Source organism: Equus asinus, chromosome 2 (assembly GCF_041296235.1).
Source record: "Equus asinus isolate D_3611 breed Donkey chromosome 2, EquAss-T2T_v2, whole genome shotgun sequence".
NCBI classification, from domain to species: domain Eukaryota; kingdom Metazoa; phylum Chordata; class Mammalia; order Perissodactyla; family Equidae; genus Equus; species Equus asinus.
Window position 1 is genome coordinate 97,349,966 of NC_091791.1, and position 18,435 is coordinate 97,368,400.

Here is an 18,435-nt window from a genome sequence, read left to right on the forward strand (position 1 = left end):
AGTCATACGGCCTGCTGCACTCATCTTAGAGGATGACCCGGAAAAGCCCAATTTACAACTATGGGATCAGGTCATCACCTCTCTTCTGGGGAGGAGACCTGAACTGGCACAAGAAGCCTTCTGAGGGGATGGAAAGATCCTAGTGATGGCTGGTGGGGCCTCAAGAACCACATGTCCCTCCACAGCTGCCCTGTTGGCATTTATCAGAGTGACAGTGGTGTCCTGTGGATGTGACTCCCCAGGGGGTAAAAATAGGGAAAAGAAGAACATGCCTGTCGGGGGGTCTCTGCTGCTTCCTAGGACAGAGGGCAGTCATGACCTGGTGGTTCAGAGAAAGGGCCTGGTGTTCCTCGGTTGGGCAAAGGCTCTGCTGGGAATTCCAACCGAGCAGTGTTAGTCACCAGCTCTCCTTGGTTCTGAAAAGCCACAGCAGTCAAGTTAATTTCCTCTGCTTTCTATCCTAAAAGGGGGCCTGGAATATAGAAATGTCAATTTGAGAAGAATCTTCCGGTGACACATATTGTATCAAATAAATTCTCCATCATTTCCCATCCACTTCCTGGCATGAAGTATGTGCCAAACAAATATTGAGGACTCAGCTCGCTACACATCACAACGCTATTTTTGTCTGTCTTTGGATTCGGAGAGCAGATGTGGATCGGAGCAGATGACAGGGAAGGAAAGTTGGGAATCGTAGATCGAAGGGATAATGTCCGCTAAGAAGCAACAGTGGTGAATTGTCCCATTTGCCTGAGGCCTCTGTCTGCTGAAATGCTCTCAACTGACAAATGTAGAAACTGAGGCTGAAGGAGGGCAGAGGTTGCACGGAGGGGGAGACTCTGAGCTTTGTGTCCCATGTCCCTCGCACACGCTTTTACAAAGCAGACTTTTTCGATTCCGTAGCAGTAAGTTCTGCTCTCTTCTGGGAGAAGGCAGTGGAGCACCACTGTTGCTTCTTAGCGGACGTTATCCCTTCGATCTACGATTCCCAAAAAAACATTGTATACTTCCACAAAAAAGAGATAATTATAGTTAACTTTTTGTTGAATATGAATCTGGACACTTTTCTGTACATATGTAAATACAAATAAAATATACATATATTTAATATAAATAAGATCGTATTATAGATATAATTTACTTTTTTCAATTAATAAATCATGAAGCTTTATTCAGCCAATAAAAATAGAACTAAATCATCATTGTAATGGCTAAATGGTATGCCATTTAAAATATATAAAAATAATTTAACTATTATATATCACTTTTGGACATTTAGATTGCTTCCATTTTTATAAACAACACTGCAAAAATCATTTCTGCATGACATATTTTCTTACTATGAATATTTTCTTAAAATCAATTAGCACATTTGAATCAAAAAATTTAGACATTTACTATTAACCAGAAATAAACGAACTTCCTGTTCAACCCAAGATACAATGTTTTTTAATTGTTGCGCAACTGACAGGGAAAAACCATATCTTGTTTTGACTTTTCTTTCATCAGTTATCAATGAATCTAAGCATGATTTCATCTGATTTTTTCTATTTATTTTCTGAATTGCTTATTTCTTTATTTAAAAATGTTCCTCCTGAGGATCTAGTCTTCCTTTTATTGTTTATAGCTACACACATACAGACTCTCACACACTCACATATCCACAGACACGCACACATATACACACATTTCACATTAACTCTTCATCACATGCTTTAAAAAGTTTCTCCACACATATTTATTTCTTTTTTGCTTTCTCTTTGTCCCACTTTTCCTGTTTCTTTTCCTTTAGAAGGTCTTTAATGAAGTTTCTAACTCTCTTGATTTGTTTGTCTTAAAAGTGTTTTTATTTTCCTCTTATTCTTTTTTTTTTAAAGATTTTATTTTTTTCCTTTTTCTCCCCAAAGCCCCCCAGTACATAGTGTATATTCTTCGTTGTGGGTCCTTCTAGTTGTGGCATGTGGGACGCTGCCTCAGCATGATTTGATGAGCAGTGCCATGTCCGCACCCAGGATTCGAACCAACGAAACACTGGCCCGCCTGCAGCAGAGCACACAAACTTAACCACTCGGCCACGGGGCCAGCCCCTATTTTCCTCTCATTCTTAAAAGATGAATTTTCTAAGTACATAACTCAAGGTTTACAATAATTTTCTACTAGCATATTGAAAATGCTATCCTATCGTCTTCTGGCTTGAATTATTGCTGTTGAGAAGTCACTCATCAATCTGTTTGCCATTCCTTGGTAGGCGATCTGCCTGTTTTTTGTTACTGGTTTTACCATTTTCTCCTTGTCTTTGGTATTCTCTATTTCACCACATGTTGTTTAGGTTTGGATCTCTTTTTATTTATATTTCTTGGGATTTGTTCTAACTTCTGAATCTCAGGCTCGATGTCTTTCACTAGTTCTGGAAAATTATCAGCCTCTTCTCTTCAAATCGTGCCCCTCACCTGTTCTCCTTACTGTCTCTGACTGGAACTCTAATTTACAAACATGAGAAGCAGGAAGCCTAGCCTCTTTGTCCCAAAGCCACTCTTTCACACATTCTAACTCTGTCTCTATGCTGAATTCTCTGTAATTTCTTTCATTCTACTTTCTAATTCATTAATTCTCTATTCATCTGGGTTTATCAGCTATTTAATGCATCCATCGATTTCCTAATTTTATTTTTCAGTGTTATCATTTCCCGACAGCCCACTTAGATTAAATGACAGCTAACAAGCTAGCTGCTTCCAATTAGGCCCTAAGGATTGAATAAGGAGTATCTCACTAGGAACTACAGTTCACCAAAGACCAGAGGCCCATTTCCAATTTTTCTGAGCTATAAAAGGTCCAAAGCGACATAGTGACCCCAGGGAAAAGGTGCATCTTCCCCAGGAAAAATGAGATTGGACATTCCAATACCCAAGCTGGAAAGGATGAAGCAGGTTTAACTTGATGGGTAAAAATAAAGCAACATGATGGGGTTTGGACTCAAGTTAGCATAAGAAATTCATATCAGTTACACATGGTTATTGGGTGGATTGAAGTTCAAAACCAGTAAATTACAGGGTAATAATTTCTTTGTACCACTAGATGTTTTGACAGTAATTTATTTTTGACTGATTCTAAAATTGTGACCATGGCTTTCTTTTTGCCTGCATTGGCCTAACAGACCATGGCCCATCCCTTCTATCTTCAAACTTTTTAATCACTTTTTTCAAGTTATAAATAGTAGTATATAATGGTATAGTTTGGCTTCTGTTGTTTTACCCAACTAGAGAAGCTTTTCCTTTTAAAAGAAAAAGCGAACCTAAATGCTTCTTTGAAAAGCCACTGTTTTCCAGTTAAAGATGGCGCACAGAACATGGGCCCCGTCTCTCCTCCTTCCCCACAGCCCGTTAATGACAGTAAGGAAATTCCAATCCCTAAGGCCAAGAAAGTGGCATTTTCTTGGGGAAACAGACTGGAGGTTTATTTTCTATGTTAAACCTCCCAGAAGCAACCAAGGAGCTGGGGAACGAGAGAAGAGATGGAGGACCAACCCAGGAGGCCTGTAGCCAACTAAGAGAATTTCCAGAGAGAACAGAGAAAAATAACTGACTTAAAAAGAAATCATTCGGCCCTAAAAGTCAGAGCCTCTAGACGGAAAGGGACCCATGAACACCCAGCACAACAAACGAAAGGACTCCCCCACCAGCAACCAACCGGTCATCAGACAGATGAGAAAATGGAAGCCCCGCGAGAAAAGTGGGGTGACCACGAGCACAAAGCCAGATCATGGCGGGCCACAGGCGGGACCGGGGCACAGACACAGCACTTTTCCTGCTCTCTCTGCTGCCCAGAATGACGCCTGGTTAACACCCCCGGTTCACGTATCCCAGAACAGTTCACCCACTTCCTTCTCCCCCCAGACCACCCAGGGAGCACGGTGTAACAGCAGAGAGGGTCACTTAGGATCAGAGCCACTGAGTCTCAGCCCTGCCAATCACCGGCTGTCGCCATCAAGCCTCCACTTCCTCATCTGTGAAATGGGCTCGAGAGTCCAACCATCCAGAAGGTCCACGAGTTCATGGACCCAGAAGCCCTGAACCAGATGGGCGAGGCAGCCATGGGCACATTATGAGCTTAGCTGCCGCTGCCTCTGCGGACCTGGCAGGTGGTCCAGGGACCAGCAGCATCAGCACCATCTGGGAACGTGTCAGAAACGCCTCTCTTTCCCCACTCATCCCCATCTGAGGACAGAGCTCTGGGCCTGCAGAGCTGTGTTAACAGCCCACCCTGCTGCGATTAGAGGCAGGTCCAGCTTGAGTGGTTGAGCAACCTGTGTGACAGCACCACCTGGTGGTGGACGGTCTGTCCGGGCCTGCACTAGGGGTAGGGTCCGATCCCAGCACTGGAACATTCCCGTTGGGATGATGCGGCCCCGTTGGGAAGCAGCGGCCGCTAGAAGATGCAAATGCAAGAAGGCGCAGACTCCTTCTTTCTAACCCGGTTATTCCCTGCACCTAAGCACCACGATGAATAAAGAGCAGACGGTTAATGAGTATTTGTCGAATGGATGATTGAAGACGAATGAATAAACTTGAACAAAAAAGGGCATGTGCCCTAACTCCGAGTGCGCCTACAAAGTGCTATACAAACTCGATTCTCTGGGAACTCGGCATGAGGCCCAGCAGGGCCAATTAAAGAGGCAGGAGATGGGGGCACAGAGCCGCCGTCCGCAGAGGCAAGTCCCAGGCATCCGGGCACAGTGTCCAGGTCACAGCAGCCCTCGGCCATCAACAGGGACCCGCTTGGGTGGTCAGGCCTCACCCTGGTCTGTCCAGAGCTTGGGAGGGGCTAGGAGGGAGAATCGTCCTTGTGTGATGGGACCCTCCCTCCTCCCCCTCTGCCAGGGAGGAAGCAGAGGAGACAGGAGTGGACGACAGGGCATTACCAGTCTGCACTCAGGGGCAAGACCAGGGCGGAAAGTCCAGCGAACAGCGAGGGGTGGTGAGAAGGACAGTCACAGCGCGATAGGAGGAAGCAGCCTGGAGTCCAGCAGGCTGGGGACGGGGCTGCTCTGAGGCTCGTCTTCCCAGGTCTGTGAGGAGTGGGGACAGCAGAGGCAGGCCTCAGGGCGTTCCCAGTAATGATGGGGGGAGGGACCCTGGAGCAGGGAGGGCATGCGCGGAAGACCCCAACCACGCAGAGTGCGAGGGCACGCTTCCTGTGTCACGAGAGCCCCCCTCTCCTGCATAAGCGCACATGGGTATCTGCTCCCCAAGTTTCCCCTGCGCAGCTGGAAAGATGCCCTTCACCAAGTCTGGGCCCTGTGCTAGCTCCACTCACAGCGACACATCAATAAAAGCAATCACAGCCAGAAAAGGCACCCCTGCCCCGGGGCTTACCGTGTGCCGGGTACCATCCCAAACTTTGTTAAACACGACCATTTAATCCTCAGCACAACCTGGCGAGGCGCGAGAGGGTAACCAGCTGGCCCCCGAGCCGCGGGCACCGGGTCCACGTGGCCCGCCTCCAGCCCAGGGACCACGTCCTGCTCCCCTCGGAATCCTGAGCACACAGAACAGGCCCCACTGCGTGATCAGAGGCCAAGAAAGAAGTCACCTCATTTTACAGGTCAGGAAAGAGAGTGCCTGTCTGTGCTGCCTCCCAGAGTGCACATCACCACCGCACACGTGGTAGAGGAGTCTGGGCGCTCAGCTACCTGCCTAGCAAGAAGAACCACCTTTGACCACTGGGGTAGACCCCATATTTCCCCCCAGTCTGGTTCCTTTGATGAAAGAGAAGGAGAGGAGGAGGGCCAGGGAGAGGGGGAGGAAGGGAGAGAGCACGGAGGACAAAGGGAAGAAAGGAAGAGGAGGTGGAGGAGGAGGAAGACAGAGGGATAAAGAAAGAAGGGAGGGAGGGAGAGGGGAGGAAAGGAAGAGAAGAAAGTGGAGGAGGAGAGGGGGAGACTTAGCAAGTTTCTGCAGGCAAACGATGCAAAAAAAATTTGGTTTTTAAATCGCTAGGTCTTCATGAAGTTGCAGTAAAATGCAAACTTGTTTTTAAGTGAAACACAGAAGTTGCAAATTAACTTCCTAAAATAAATGCAAATCCACGTCTAAACCTGGATACGCACCAGCGAAAAAGAACAGGAAAAATCACACACTAGTTACTGTTTGCGTGAAGATCCGATGGTTAATTGCCCTGTGTTTCCGGCATTCCACACGAGCAACTTACCTGGAAAGCTTTCCAATTTGTATGTCAGAGACGTTAGTAATTAAACACTTTTAACTCCCTATTGACTTTACTAGAGCTATGACGATCCTTACATAGTCAGAGGATGATTATTTTATTTGTCAAACGAAGTTTATATTTAGTTTAGAAAAGTGTTATTTTTTTAAAAAAATCCTTTGGGACAAGAAGCATCTGGAGCCTTCTATACACGGTGCATAGAACCCAAGGAGGGGGTGTGCCAGGCTGGCAGAGAAGGCATCTGAAATCACGAGTCGCCTTCCTCAGTCTTTCTGCATGGGACCTTGACCCCATCAGCTCAGACTCGCTCCAAAGTAGTGACTTCTAAACATTGTCTTGAGATACGACATTGCTTTTGTGGCGTTTTAGGTAAAAAATTTAAAAACCACAACCTCAATGTAATCATGAGGCAACATCAAACAAAAACAAATGGAGGGATATTTTACAAAAGGACCGGCCTGCCCTCAGCAAAAATGTGAAGGCCACGAAAGAAAAAAAAAACAAAAAAGACTGAGCAATTACTCCAGAATTAAAAGAGACTAAAGAGACATCGCGACTAATGCAACTTGTAATCCTGATTAAACCTAGGGCCAGAAAAAAAATGCTTTTGGCTATGAAGAACAATTGGTAAACGTGATGAAGATGTGTGGATTAAATAATACTATTATATTTATGCTAACTTCTTGATTTTGGTCCTAAATTGTAGTCATGTGGGAGAATGTCCTCATTCTTAGGAAACACATATTGACGCATTTAGAATTAAAAGGGGCATCGTGTCTACCACTTAGTCTCAAATTGTTCGGAAATACAGAGAAGAGGAAAACTGGAGAAATTGGTAAATCGAACGTGGTAAAGGTTAACACACAAGGAGTCCTGGTGATGGGTAGACAGGTCTTTGTACCATTCTTGCAACTTTTCTGTAAGTCTGAAATTACTCAGCATAAAAAGTTACCAAAGACAAAACAGTAACCTTGTGGTGGACGTGTCTCTCTTCACTGTTTGTGATCTGGAGACCAATGCATTCATTCACTCATTCAGTAACTAAGTATTTATTAAGCATCAATCATGTGCCAGGGCTTTTTCAAGGTACTGGGGATCCTGCGCTGAAAAAAAGTCCCAACTCTAAGGGAAATGAAGCAACCGAGAGGTTTCTGGCAAATCCCCATATCGCTTGGACATCTTGAACTCAAGATGCCCTAAACTCAACACATCCACGGTCAAATTGGTGACCCGCGCCACCTCCACCAAAACACCCCCAAATACCAGGACCTCATCAGCGTTCTCTGTCTTGGGAAATGCCACCCTTCCCGCCATTGCCTGAAGCAGGAACTCACCCCTCCTGCCCTCGCATCAGCTATTCTCTGGTCCATCATCTGATTCAGTGGGCTTTACCTCCTAAACCTCTCCGGAGTCCACTGGTTTCTCTCCACGGGCCGCTGCCACCTGCAGGCCTCCGCAGTCCCCCGGCTGCACAGCCGTCACCCACCCGTCACACTCAGCAGCCACAGAGGTCTTTTCAAAACCCGCCTCCCAACACATGGCCCCCCGCTCACAACACTTCAATGGCTTCCTGTTCCATTTGGAAACAAAGCCTCCTTTCTTTCGTGATACTTATTTTAACGGTATCCTTGCACATCTGATTATTTAATAAGTGGCTGACTCTCCCACCACACGGTGAGCTCCGTGAAAGCAGGAACCACGCCTTGCTCTGCGCGCCACTGTGAGCACACGGTTGGCATTCAATTAGTATTTGTTTAATTAGGTGGATAAGCAATTAATATAATTAATGTCTGGCTCGGGCCAATGAATGGAGAGTGGTGCCATTCACTGCCACAGGGGAACCCGGGGAGGAGGCAGTGCAGAAGGAGCTGGCTTTGCAGAATCTGTGGGACACATGGATAGGCACGTCGGGCGGGCAGCTGGGGAGAGAGACCTGCAGTTTGTGAGACCAACTAGGAAAAGGCATACGCTCTTGTCCTAAAATGAGCGGCACACCCTGAACCGATTCCATTAGCATTCTTTGTGTGCCTCTCATAAGGAACCGGTCAGGGTGTACGTATTCTTTTGCTCTCTAGCATACCATCAGTTGTTTGCATAAAATTGTCCCAGTGTTGCCTGTTTTAGAGACTGGCTGAACACACCTATTTTACTCAACATCTTTCTGTCCCCCGGCACAAAGCACAGTAGCCCCCATGCAGGGGGAAGGGGAGCACTGGCTGAAACTGAAACTGGCTGGCTGAACCAAGTTGGAAGTTCTCTGGTGTGAAATGCTTTCAAAAAAGAGAGAACACAGCTGTGGTCCTTGATCACATTCATCCATTTTACTCTTTTGCAGGGCTGGGAATCCATCAGGCCTATCAAATTATGGCAAATGATTCCAGACTAGGCCTCGTTTCAAACTGCTGATGTGATAGAAACATCAATGCTGTTCTAAAAATAATAATCCAAAATTCTCGCAGTTCTGTTATTTCACGTTGGAATCAGCTTCCATCGCGTCTATCATAATGATCTGCAAAGTATCCTCTTGTTTCTAAAGCTGCCACGTTTTCTTATACTGAAGTGGTGGTCACGGGGGCCTCCTGGGTCCTTTCCCAGCCCAGCCGCCACTGCCCAGAGGCCAACAGAGTCCTGTCCCCATAGACCCGAGTTTCTCAACCTCGGCACTAATGACATTTGGGGCTGGATAATTCTTTGTTTTGGGGGAGCTCCCTGGGCACTGTAGGACGTTTAGCAGCATCCCTGGCCTCTTCCCTCTAGAGGCCACCACTCAACCGCACCTCCCCATCCACCCCCAGAATGTCTCCAGACACTGCAAATGCCCCCAGCTGACAAGCACTGAGTGGACACACCTCTGGCCCCCCCAGGCCAGGTTTCTCAGATGTTCTGCCACTGGGCTCAGTCGAGGCATCTCCAAGAAAAGAAAAGAAACCAGTTGGGTATAGCGATGGATAAAAAAAAGTTGAGGCATAAATTAACTTCAGGCTTCCTGTTGCCTCAGAGTCTGGAACTCAGCTTACCTATTAATGTCTGTAAGGAGCAACCATTTGGCTTTCCTGGTCTCCCTTCAGTCATTTATTGATTTCAGTGGCTTTTTCCTTAACCACTCTTGGGGCAATTTGGCGGGCAAGGCAAAAAGAGGCTGGAAATTGCTTTACTCAACAGGCAGAGAGCCTCTCATGGCCAGAATGGGTCACTGTGGGGTCCCAAGGAGTGTCCGGTGTAGGAAAGAGGACCGTCCTCTCCTTTGGTCCCACCTCAGCTCCCAGCAAGGTCCTCTGCTGGCCTGGCTCTCAGGAGGCCCTGGAGCTGCCCACTGAGCTCGGTTTCAGCTTAAGCCACCTCCCCTGGTGCTCTCCACCCTGCACACGGCACCCCTGAATCCCCCTGGCCGCCCTACATCCAAGTTTTTCCTTGTGCCTCCTGGGCCTGGATGGAGAGGTGCCCAGTGCCACGGGCGGCTGCTCTCTATTTTTCAGAGCTGCGGAAGAAAAGCAGGGATGCCCAAATCAACACATTTGCCCTTAGTTATTAAAACCTCCTGAAAGTGCATTTGAAGCAGGAACAACTACCACGACCTGACTGATGCCACAAAGGCAGGCAGGAAGGGCAACGACTCGCTCCACCCAGTGCTCTCTAAGCCGGGGGACAGGTCAGCCAGGTGGTCTGGTTGGAAATGCGCAGTTCAGTCCAAGGGGGAGGTGTGGACAACAGGCAGTGAGCAAAGGTTTCTGGGACAGTTAACAGCACCTGTGGTGAACCGGAAAGGGAGCAGGTGGAGGGGGGACTATGGGGCACAGACAGGACCCCAGCAGGCAGGGAGAGAGCCCGGTGGAGCTGCCAAGAGCAGTCTGGACTCATGTCCTGCTCTTCCACTTACACCCTGGGGACCCCATGTACATCTCTGAACCTCTCAGAGCCTCTGGTTTAACCTTTGCAGAAAGCAACATGAACTGAAACATATACACCCATCTGACTGTTCAGTTCCACTGCCAGCAAGTTACCCTAAGGAAAAAAATTAATTACGTGTTTACACACAGGGATGTTCCTTACAACGTTGTGTGTATAATTCTGACAGATGGAAAAGCACACCAAATAGAGGAAACTGAGTCAATAAATGATGGCCATAAAACAGGACACTTCAGTATCCCTGGTAGGAGATGCTGTTCCTGTTAATGAAGGGGCAAAAATGTAACAAGACAGTATTTCAGAACAATTCTATTTTGTATATATATAATATCTAGAAGGAAAGTCTGTGGACATATGCTAAAATGTTAATGGTGGGTGGTGGGACTATCTTAGTGCTTTTGTACACTTTCCAAATTTTTTTACAATTTACATGTATCTTTATTGTTGCATTCAGGGAAAAAGTGGTCATGGGGAAGAAAGATGCCAACTCCTCAGCAGGGGCTCAGAGAAGACCCCCCATGCTCCGCTCCGCCGCGCTCCGCCGCGCTCACAACATGACCAAAGCAGTAAAGGGCACTCCAGGTTCCTACAAGGCACAAAAGCAGGAACTATCTACTTGTAAACATTTTTGCTTTTTTGTGGATTTGCCTGAGAAATGGTCAAACTGTTACAGTCACAAAACCCAGAGTCTCCACTTATCTGCAAAGGGCCTCAGCTTCCCGCTCCAGAGCTGGTGGCACCGATCAGAGGGCGAGAAGGCATCCTTTCACCTGCTGCAGCCAGCTCCTGTTGGGGGAGGGGGTGGAATCCCAAAGCCAGCCTGGAGTTTTACCTTATCTGCGACCGCTGGTCCTTATGCATGCCGCAGCAGCAGTGTTGCACGGAAAACAGAAGGCAGCAAAGGGGAGGGCGCCTCGGAGACAACCCGAGTGGGACTTTAACAAGAAACCTGGTGGAAATGGGCCTTCCACCACTACCAGCTAGGCTCCAGGCTGTCTCCAGGCTGACCTGCCCTCCTCCTGGGGAGAATGATAAGATGTGTGTGCCCCCAAGGCTTCTCTACCTTATTATATAGTCTAGAGGAACTGGCTTGGGTAGGGATTTTCAGACCAAAATCAGTTCCCACATATAAAAATCAGAAGCTAAATTAGACAGCTCTGGCCTATTTTGTTTCCGAGACCTACAAATGCAGGGTACATGTTTTCTTTCCTTCAAGGCAGACATTTAAAGGCAGCCACATACAAGACTACAACACAATTCTCTGGCGTCCATTCATCCATTATGGTAGGTGCTAGGCCGGCACAGCGGCAGATGCGTTCCCGCCCTCAGGGGGCTTCCAGTCCTGCAGGAGACACAGGCGTTGAGCAAATAACCACAGGATTTACCACTTCATTGCAAGTGAGGGAAGCACTCCACATGCAAAGCACGTTGTGCAGGGGGCCCTGGGAGAACGCGTTACAGGCACGCTTTATCTGCATAAAGGATCAGGAAAGGTCTCCCCGTTGGAGTAAGAATTCAAGCTGAGGCCAGAAAGACATGAAAGGAGCTGGAAGGTGGAATGGTCAGGTGTGGGGAGGGGCTGGAGTGGGGACAGAAGGACAGGTGAGCAATTCATCATTCCAAGAGGAGTGCAGCATAAACAGAAGCCCTCAAGTGGGAAGGAGCTTGACTAGGAATGGGAAATCGTTTTTATTCATTGAACACAAAGCTCTGTGTGATAGACCAGCCCAACAGCCTGACCTGCCCGATAGCAGCTCCTACCAGCTTCTGTTTGTAGGCCTCACCACCCACCTCAAACAGAATACTCCAATCCTGGGCAACTCCACTGCACGTTCCTTTCTGATGTTACAGCCAAGCGCAAATCTGACACACACACGGACATGAGTGGAGTAATAGTTCTGGAAGAGATGCAGAAACGATTTCCCTGTGCGCCTTGGTGAATCTCAGCAAAGACTGACCACGAAGCAGGAAGTGGAGACACTGCTTGGGAACCAAGGCGATTTCCTCAAGTGTTCTCTTCTCTATGATCTCCGTTTCCCCAAGGAAAACACTTAGAGGACCCAGCGAAAGGCTGGCTAGCATCCCTCTTCATTTATTTCTCCAGCCCAGATACCTCGGGCCCATGTGGCCCACAGCCTCCCTGACAGCTCTACCTCTGCGTCTCATGGGCACCTCCACTCAACCAATGCTGAGGCCTCCAGTACGCCCCATGGGTCACCTGCACCTCACCACCTTCCCATCACCTCCAACCACCCAGGTGCCCAGACAGAGAGCTGGGACTCATCCGTGACTCTTCCTTCTCCCTCAGCACCCTCCCCCAACCCTTTACCATATAGACCTGATGGTTCCACCCAAAATAAAGAGTTGCTGCATGTGGCCAACCAGGACATGCCCTGCCCAACTGCAAGGATGGACAAGGATGTAACTGGTACGCCGGAGTTGTTCATCATGGCATCCCCACCTCAAAATACATCTCAGCTCTATCTGCTTCTCTCTATCTCCACTGCACCCCGGGCCTAAGTCAGCAACTAACTGGAGTCTTGCTTCTCCTCCCGCCTCCTTCCAACCTGCTCTCCAGACAGCAGCCAGAGAGAGCATCTTAAAGTGCAGGTGGGACCTTATCTCTCCATGGCTCAAGACCCTTGTGTGGCTTTCTATTGCTCTTAGAATAAAATCTGAACCCTCCCACCCCAAGCTCAGTGGCCTCCCATGATCCAGCCTCTACCCACATCTCCAGCTCCCACACCACTTTCGCCCCTGCTCACTGCTCTCCAGCCACACTGGCCTTTTCTGGTTCCTCAACCCAGCCCAGCTCTTTTGGACGTCAGCCTTCTGGGCGGCTCTTCCCCGTGTCTGGAATGCTCTTCCTCATGTGTTTCTCTTCGTTCTTCAGACCTCAGCTGAAAGGTTGCCTCCTCAAGGAGGCCCTCATTTCTTCACAGCATTAACACATTTTATACGGAACACATTCGTGGGACTCTGTATGACTACTTGCCCGCTGGGCCGTCAGCAGCACGATGACTGGGCTGACTTGTCTTGCTCACCACTGTACCCCCAGAACCTGGCTCAGTACCTGGCACGTAGCAGTTGCTCAATGAACATATTATGAGGAAAAAATAAACCTCTTTTCCAGGTGTCACTCCTTTCTTTTGGCAGAAGCCTAAAAGCTATTGGTTCATCACGGGGCTCCCTGGCACAGGCCTAAAGGGCAAACTTTATAAAGTCTTTTATTGAAAAGGAGACCATATGTTTTAGACGCAGGTGGTCAGGCAGCAAAGTTGATGTATTTTTAATGCACGGTATTTTACTGTTCTAAATGTTTTTTAACATCACTGAAAGGGAGGGCATTTTACAATTGATGGTGTGTCGAAGCTGAATTGGTAACAACTTTTTTCCTAAAAGTACATAAAATAATGATTTTTCCTGCAATTGATGGGCTCATAGATTCCATGAAATGCAGAATGCACAGAAATTGGACTTCACATTCAGCCTGTTTGGGTGTCCTCTCTGCTCGAGGCAGTGCTGCTGGAAAGCCTGCCAGCACAGCACGCACGTCCCCAGCGCTCCAAACCCACCCTGCATTCGGGGAGCCCATCCAGCTCCCCAAGAGCACTGAGGGGACAAGCACTGCCGGGTCCCACACTTTCACGAGTCTTCCCACACAACCCCAGCTTGAAGTGACCCTTTCTAAATTCTCCATAGGCCAACACCTCTCCCTTCAAAAAGCCACATTTCAGAAGTTACCTCCCCACAAGGCTTCCTCTGCATCCCAATCACTATCCATAAACACCAATGATCATCTCATCCCACCTTTCCTCTGCATCCCAATCACGATCCATACACACCAATGATCATCTCATCCTACCTTTGTCAGAAAGTCAGTCTACTTACACTTCCCCTGTTAGACTCAGGACTCCCCCAGGTCAAGGGACATTCTTCCTTATCTTCACATTGCCCCACGCCCTGCACAGAGCTTTGTACCTCACAGGCTTTCAATATGTTTGTTGAACTGACCCCAAAGTCCCTCCATCTAAGGCAATTTGCCCAGAGAATCTTCCTGTACTATACAACCAATTCCAAATTAAAATGCCAAAGGCCAGAAACCCAGAGGGAAAAGTAGTCTAGTAATAATTATTTCAGAAAAAAGTAGACATTCTAAATCTCTTAAAACATACCTTTGAATTCCTTTAAAATATGCAAGTCTTATTAATTACTCTGCAAATATTCATTTCAGAGGATGTCCGGATAATGCATAATTCCTAACTATCGCTGGTCTGAATTTGTACCCAATTCTCTCATGCTTAAGTTACGAAAGATGAAGGTTGAACAATGGCAGTGGAAACACAGTCCCCTTCTCCACTGTGCCACTTCAGTGGCAGACACCCTTTCATGCATGAAACTAGTACAAACCTTCACTATTTCACATAAACCAGAAATGCTTAACTATCACCCAAACAGGAAGTGAAACAAAGAATACATATGCACAGAAGAGAAAATTCTAGAACTCCGTCCTCTAGTCTAGAGGACATTGCCATCCCTGCCCAGAAAGAACAGAGAAAATCAGCCATCACAACAGTATCAGCAGCCAATGTGGGGACCTAGGCAGATGACCTAGAAGTAAGGAGGTGGCAGAGGCCACAGAGGATGGAACTAGACCCAGGACAACTCCGGCCAAAGCCATGAGGAGAACATCTGGGAGCCAAACCCTTCTTTCTCCAGAGACGACTCCTCCCCCGGAGTAGCTGGTAGAATCCTAACCTAAAACCCAAACAGGGGACCTAGAAGGGGCAGATTACAGGCGTGCACCTGGCTCATCTCACCTGAATAACATGAGGTGTGAAGATGCTCGCTTCACCTGTGATCACTGAGACCCCAGAGTGCCCCCACCATACGTCACAGAGAAGTGTAACTGCAAGTGTGGCTGCTGGACAAACCAGAACAAGTGGGTGAGGTTGGGGTTGAGGAAGGGATGGCCTATGGCCTTTGTACCCTGGGCACAGCCTAGCAGCAGAAAGAACTGGTGCCTTCCAGGCCATTTGCCTGTGTTTACCAAGCTCTTATTCTGTGCAAAGCAATGACCTCTGGGGAGCGGAGTGAGGTGGCAGGAGGAGGCAGTGTCCAGGAAGCATCCTACAACTCCTGCCCACAAGACGGGGACTCTGGGTACCATGCGTGGCGCCTTGCCTCTCCTTGTTGTAAACTGCCAGTCGAATCTGAAATCTCTCTCCTGGACTCAAGCCTTCAGACACATCCCTTGAGACTATACCTTTTCTCCCAAAGACCTTAGAGCTTCGCGGGGCAAGAACAACAAGTCACACAGATCCAAGTGTTGCCACAGGGCACGAGGAAAAGAAAAGATGGTGGACAAGAGAAAAGGCGGTCACCTCAAGAAATTTTCACGTGAGAGGTTCTAACCATGCTCAAGATCTCCAGTATCTCTGCCAACCGAGAAAAGACGTGGACATCACTGACTGTCCATCAGGCTGGGCGTCTGCAGATAATAAAAACAATCCTGCAAGTGCACCATTCAGGTCTCCCACAGTCCACAGCACGGGCGTTGCGTGCTCAGCACCACCAGGCCTGGCGGCTGCCCCAACTGGACTCTGTCTAGCTCATGGCACAAAATAATGGACAAAACAGTTTTAAACAGGGATGTACTAGTATATATGTTATGTAAGTCACCTCTCTGATTTTATTCCTAGTTTCTACATAAACCGATATTGGATTAACACATCTTCATTTCACTTCCTTTACCTTTTCTAATGTCATAACATTTAAAGCTATCAATTTGTTATTGATTTGTCAGCAGCTGAACAGGTTGAAATGGTAGGCTTCACTTGCAAGCAAAATGGCACAGCTGTGTCTTCAAACCAGCCGTGCTCCCACTCAGTGCTCTGGACAGGGAACTCCTCTGGCTCCTCACCTCTATGTCCCCACGGACACGTCTCCTCTGTGTCCCCTTGGCCTCCTCTTTCACCCTTGCTCAAAATCTGAGGGTCTCCGCCCCACTAACGGTGCTGCCCCTCCTCTGTGTTCCAAGATAGAGCCACCAAGGCTCCTCTCCCAGCACCCGCCTCATTTCAGCCAGGCCTCCTGCCTCCAGTCCTGCTCTTTTTTTCTGTGTTACCCAGACATGGCTGACAAACTAATCTTCCAGAAGAACCATGAGCATCTGACCTCCTTGTTCACTACCACCAAGGATGCTCTCTTAATGCAGAGGGAGACAGTCCATACTCCTCAGCTGTCCATCAATGCCCGCTAGAGCCCGGCCACAGCCAAACCACTGGAGGTGAAATCGCTGCTGGCTCTTCCATCCCCGGGGCCCCCATGGCTCAGGACACCCACGCATGCTCAGAGCAAGTCCGCCGCCCCTCATGCTATCGCGTCCACCTGCAAGTCCCTTCAGCTCCTGGCTCTGCATATGCAAACCTTCCAGTTCTGCAAAGTCCAGTCTCCGAAATGTCCAGTCTCCACAAGCCTTCTTGACCGCTTCAGATGGAAGAGATCCTTCACTCCTAACTCTCTGGCGACACTTTTTTTTTCCTTTGCTAGGCATTGTGGGTGTTCACCCCACCTCACCCCACCCCCAACACGAGACCTCCGTCTACTGGGAATACCTGAGGGCTGGCCTCTGTCTGACCCTCCCTCCACCCTCCGCAGGGACTTAGCTCCGTGCCATGCCCACAGCAGTCACTGCACAACACCCAAAACTTCCTAGCAGTCGGTCCCCCTTCCCATCCTCGGACACGCCTCGGGCAGTCCTACTCAGCAGGTAGGGCATTTCCCCAACTAAAATACAATTTCCCTACTACGATTCCTAAACGGGTCAATATTCCCACTTGATCGGGACCTCTTTCCATTTTCGAAATCTACAGGAATGAGCACGGTTGTCACAGAGCGCACACTGAGGACAGGTCGGCCCCAGGCAGAGGATGTGATTTGGGGGCAGGGCTGGGGCCGCTCCACGCTATGTTATTACAGGTTGGGTTTTTGCGCCCATTAAAGATTGGGATGCACAGTAGCCAATCGCACAGGGCGCAAAAGACCAGAGCTTCGGGGCCGCGGAGGGCAGGGGAAGAGTCCGGGGAGCTCCGCCCTGTTGAATCCTGGCTCCAAACTTTTCCCTCCTCAGCGTTGTACCCACCCTTCTCCCCGCCGGGACCTGCTGACGCCGCGATGCCACGGGGTCCGGGACCGGAAGAGAAAAACGCGTGGGATGGGGAAGGCAAAGGTCGTTATTTTCGGAACTTGAGGGGATCCTGGGCCGGTCCTTCTGGTTCCCGGGGATGCGAGGCCAGGGCCCCGCCGCCCGCCGACACCGGCCGGCGCATCCCGGGGACGGGGACGGGCAGACATCGGGATGAAGATGCAGCCGCTGGTGCTGATGCTGAGGCTGAGGCTGCCGCGCAGAGTGACAGCCGCTCCCACCGCCCGACCCGGGGACCGAGCGCCGGGTCCATGCTCCCGGGGGCGCTCCGCGGGCCCGGCCCCTCAGCCGCTGCGGCTCCGGCCAGGGCCTGCGGGCCGCGCGGCTACTCACCCGGAGGGTTGACGGCAGCCGGCGTTGCCATCTTGCACGGAGGGCGGCGCGGAGCCCGGCGCCCCGGGAGGCGCAGGCCCGGGCGCCGCCGCCACACAAAGGACGCGCGGGCGGCGCTCCTCGCTCCTGCAGCCGCCTCCGCCGCCGCCCCCGCCTCCCGCCTCCGCCCCGCCTCGGCCTCCGCCTCCCGGGCCGGCCTTTGTCAGGCGGCGAGGGGCGCCGGCCGCGGCTCCCCGGTCCAGGCCGTAGCACCGCGAGACTTGCGGCCGCGGGCAGTGGGACCCCCAAGTGGGGGGCGGCTGGTGGAGGGGCACCCCCTTGGCCCGCAGGTGTGCGCGTCCCCGGCTCGCCTAGTCTCGGTTTGCCCCCAGCCCCGCCGCCCGGGTGTCCGGGGACGCACCGCGGAGGGGCGCTGTCCCCAGGCCGGGTGCCAGGGCGGAGGCGGCGGGGGAGCAGGCCATTAAGATTCAGAGGGAAAGCGGGTCCTTGGAGACGGCCGCGGGAAACAAAGGCGCCCCCGGGCTGCCCACTTAGCATGCCAGGGCCGCGCGCCTCCCCGGGCCGGGGACGGGCCGGTGCCTAGGGCTGAGCGCCCGGTGCCCAGAACTTGCTGAGGTCGCGGGCAGCTCCCAGGCCACCGCCACACGCAGCTTCAGAGTGCCCTCGATGGACACCCGGCCAGAGGCAGCCTGGCCCAGGAAATTGCCATGACTTGGCTTTGAGTAAGGCGCTCAGCTCTGCTCTCCTGTTCGCCAGGGTGGCTGTCA

At 50.0% G+C, this 18,435-nt stretch overlaps 1 protein-coding gene across 4 annotated transcripts in view; it reads right to left on the reverse strand.

The window, feature by feature from the left end:
* Positions 1-18,077, reverse strand: part of ARNT2 (aryl hydrocarbon receptor nuclear translocator 2) — a 169,149-nt gene extending 151,072 nt beyond the window's left edge. For 2 of the 4 annotated variants that reach the window (XM_070494241.1, XM_070494234.1), the window contains exon 1: positions 16,558-16,699. In XM_070494241.1, the coding sequence (XP_070350342.1) occupies positions 16,558-16,684 (127 nt within the window). In that variant the 5' untranslated portion in view covers positions 16,685-16,699. Of the gene's footprint in view, positions 1-16,557; positions 16,700-17,668 lie in introns of those variants that run through there. The other 2 variants (XM_014842659.3, XM_014842658.3) reach the window with 2 other exon arrangements.
* Positions 18,078-18,435: the final 358 nt, after the last annotated feature.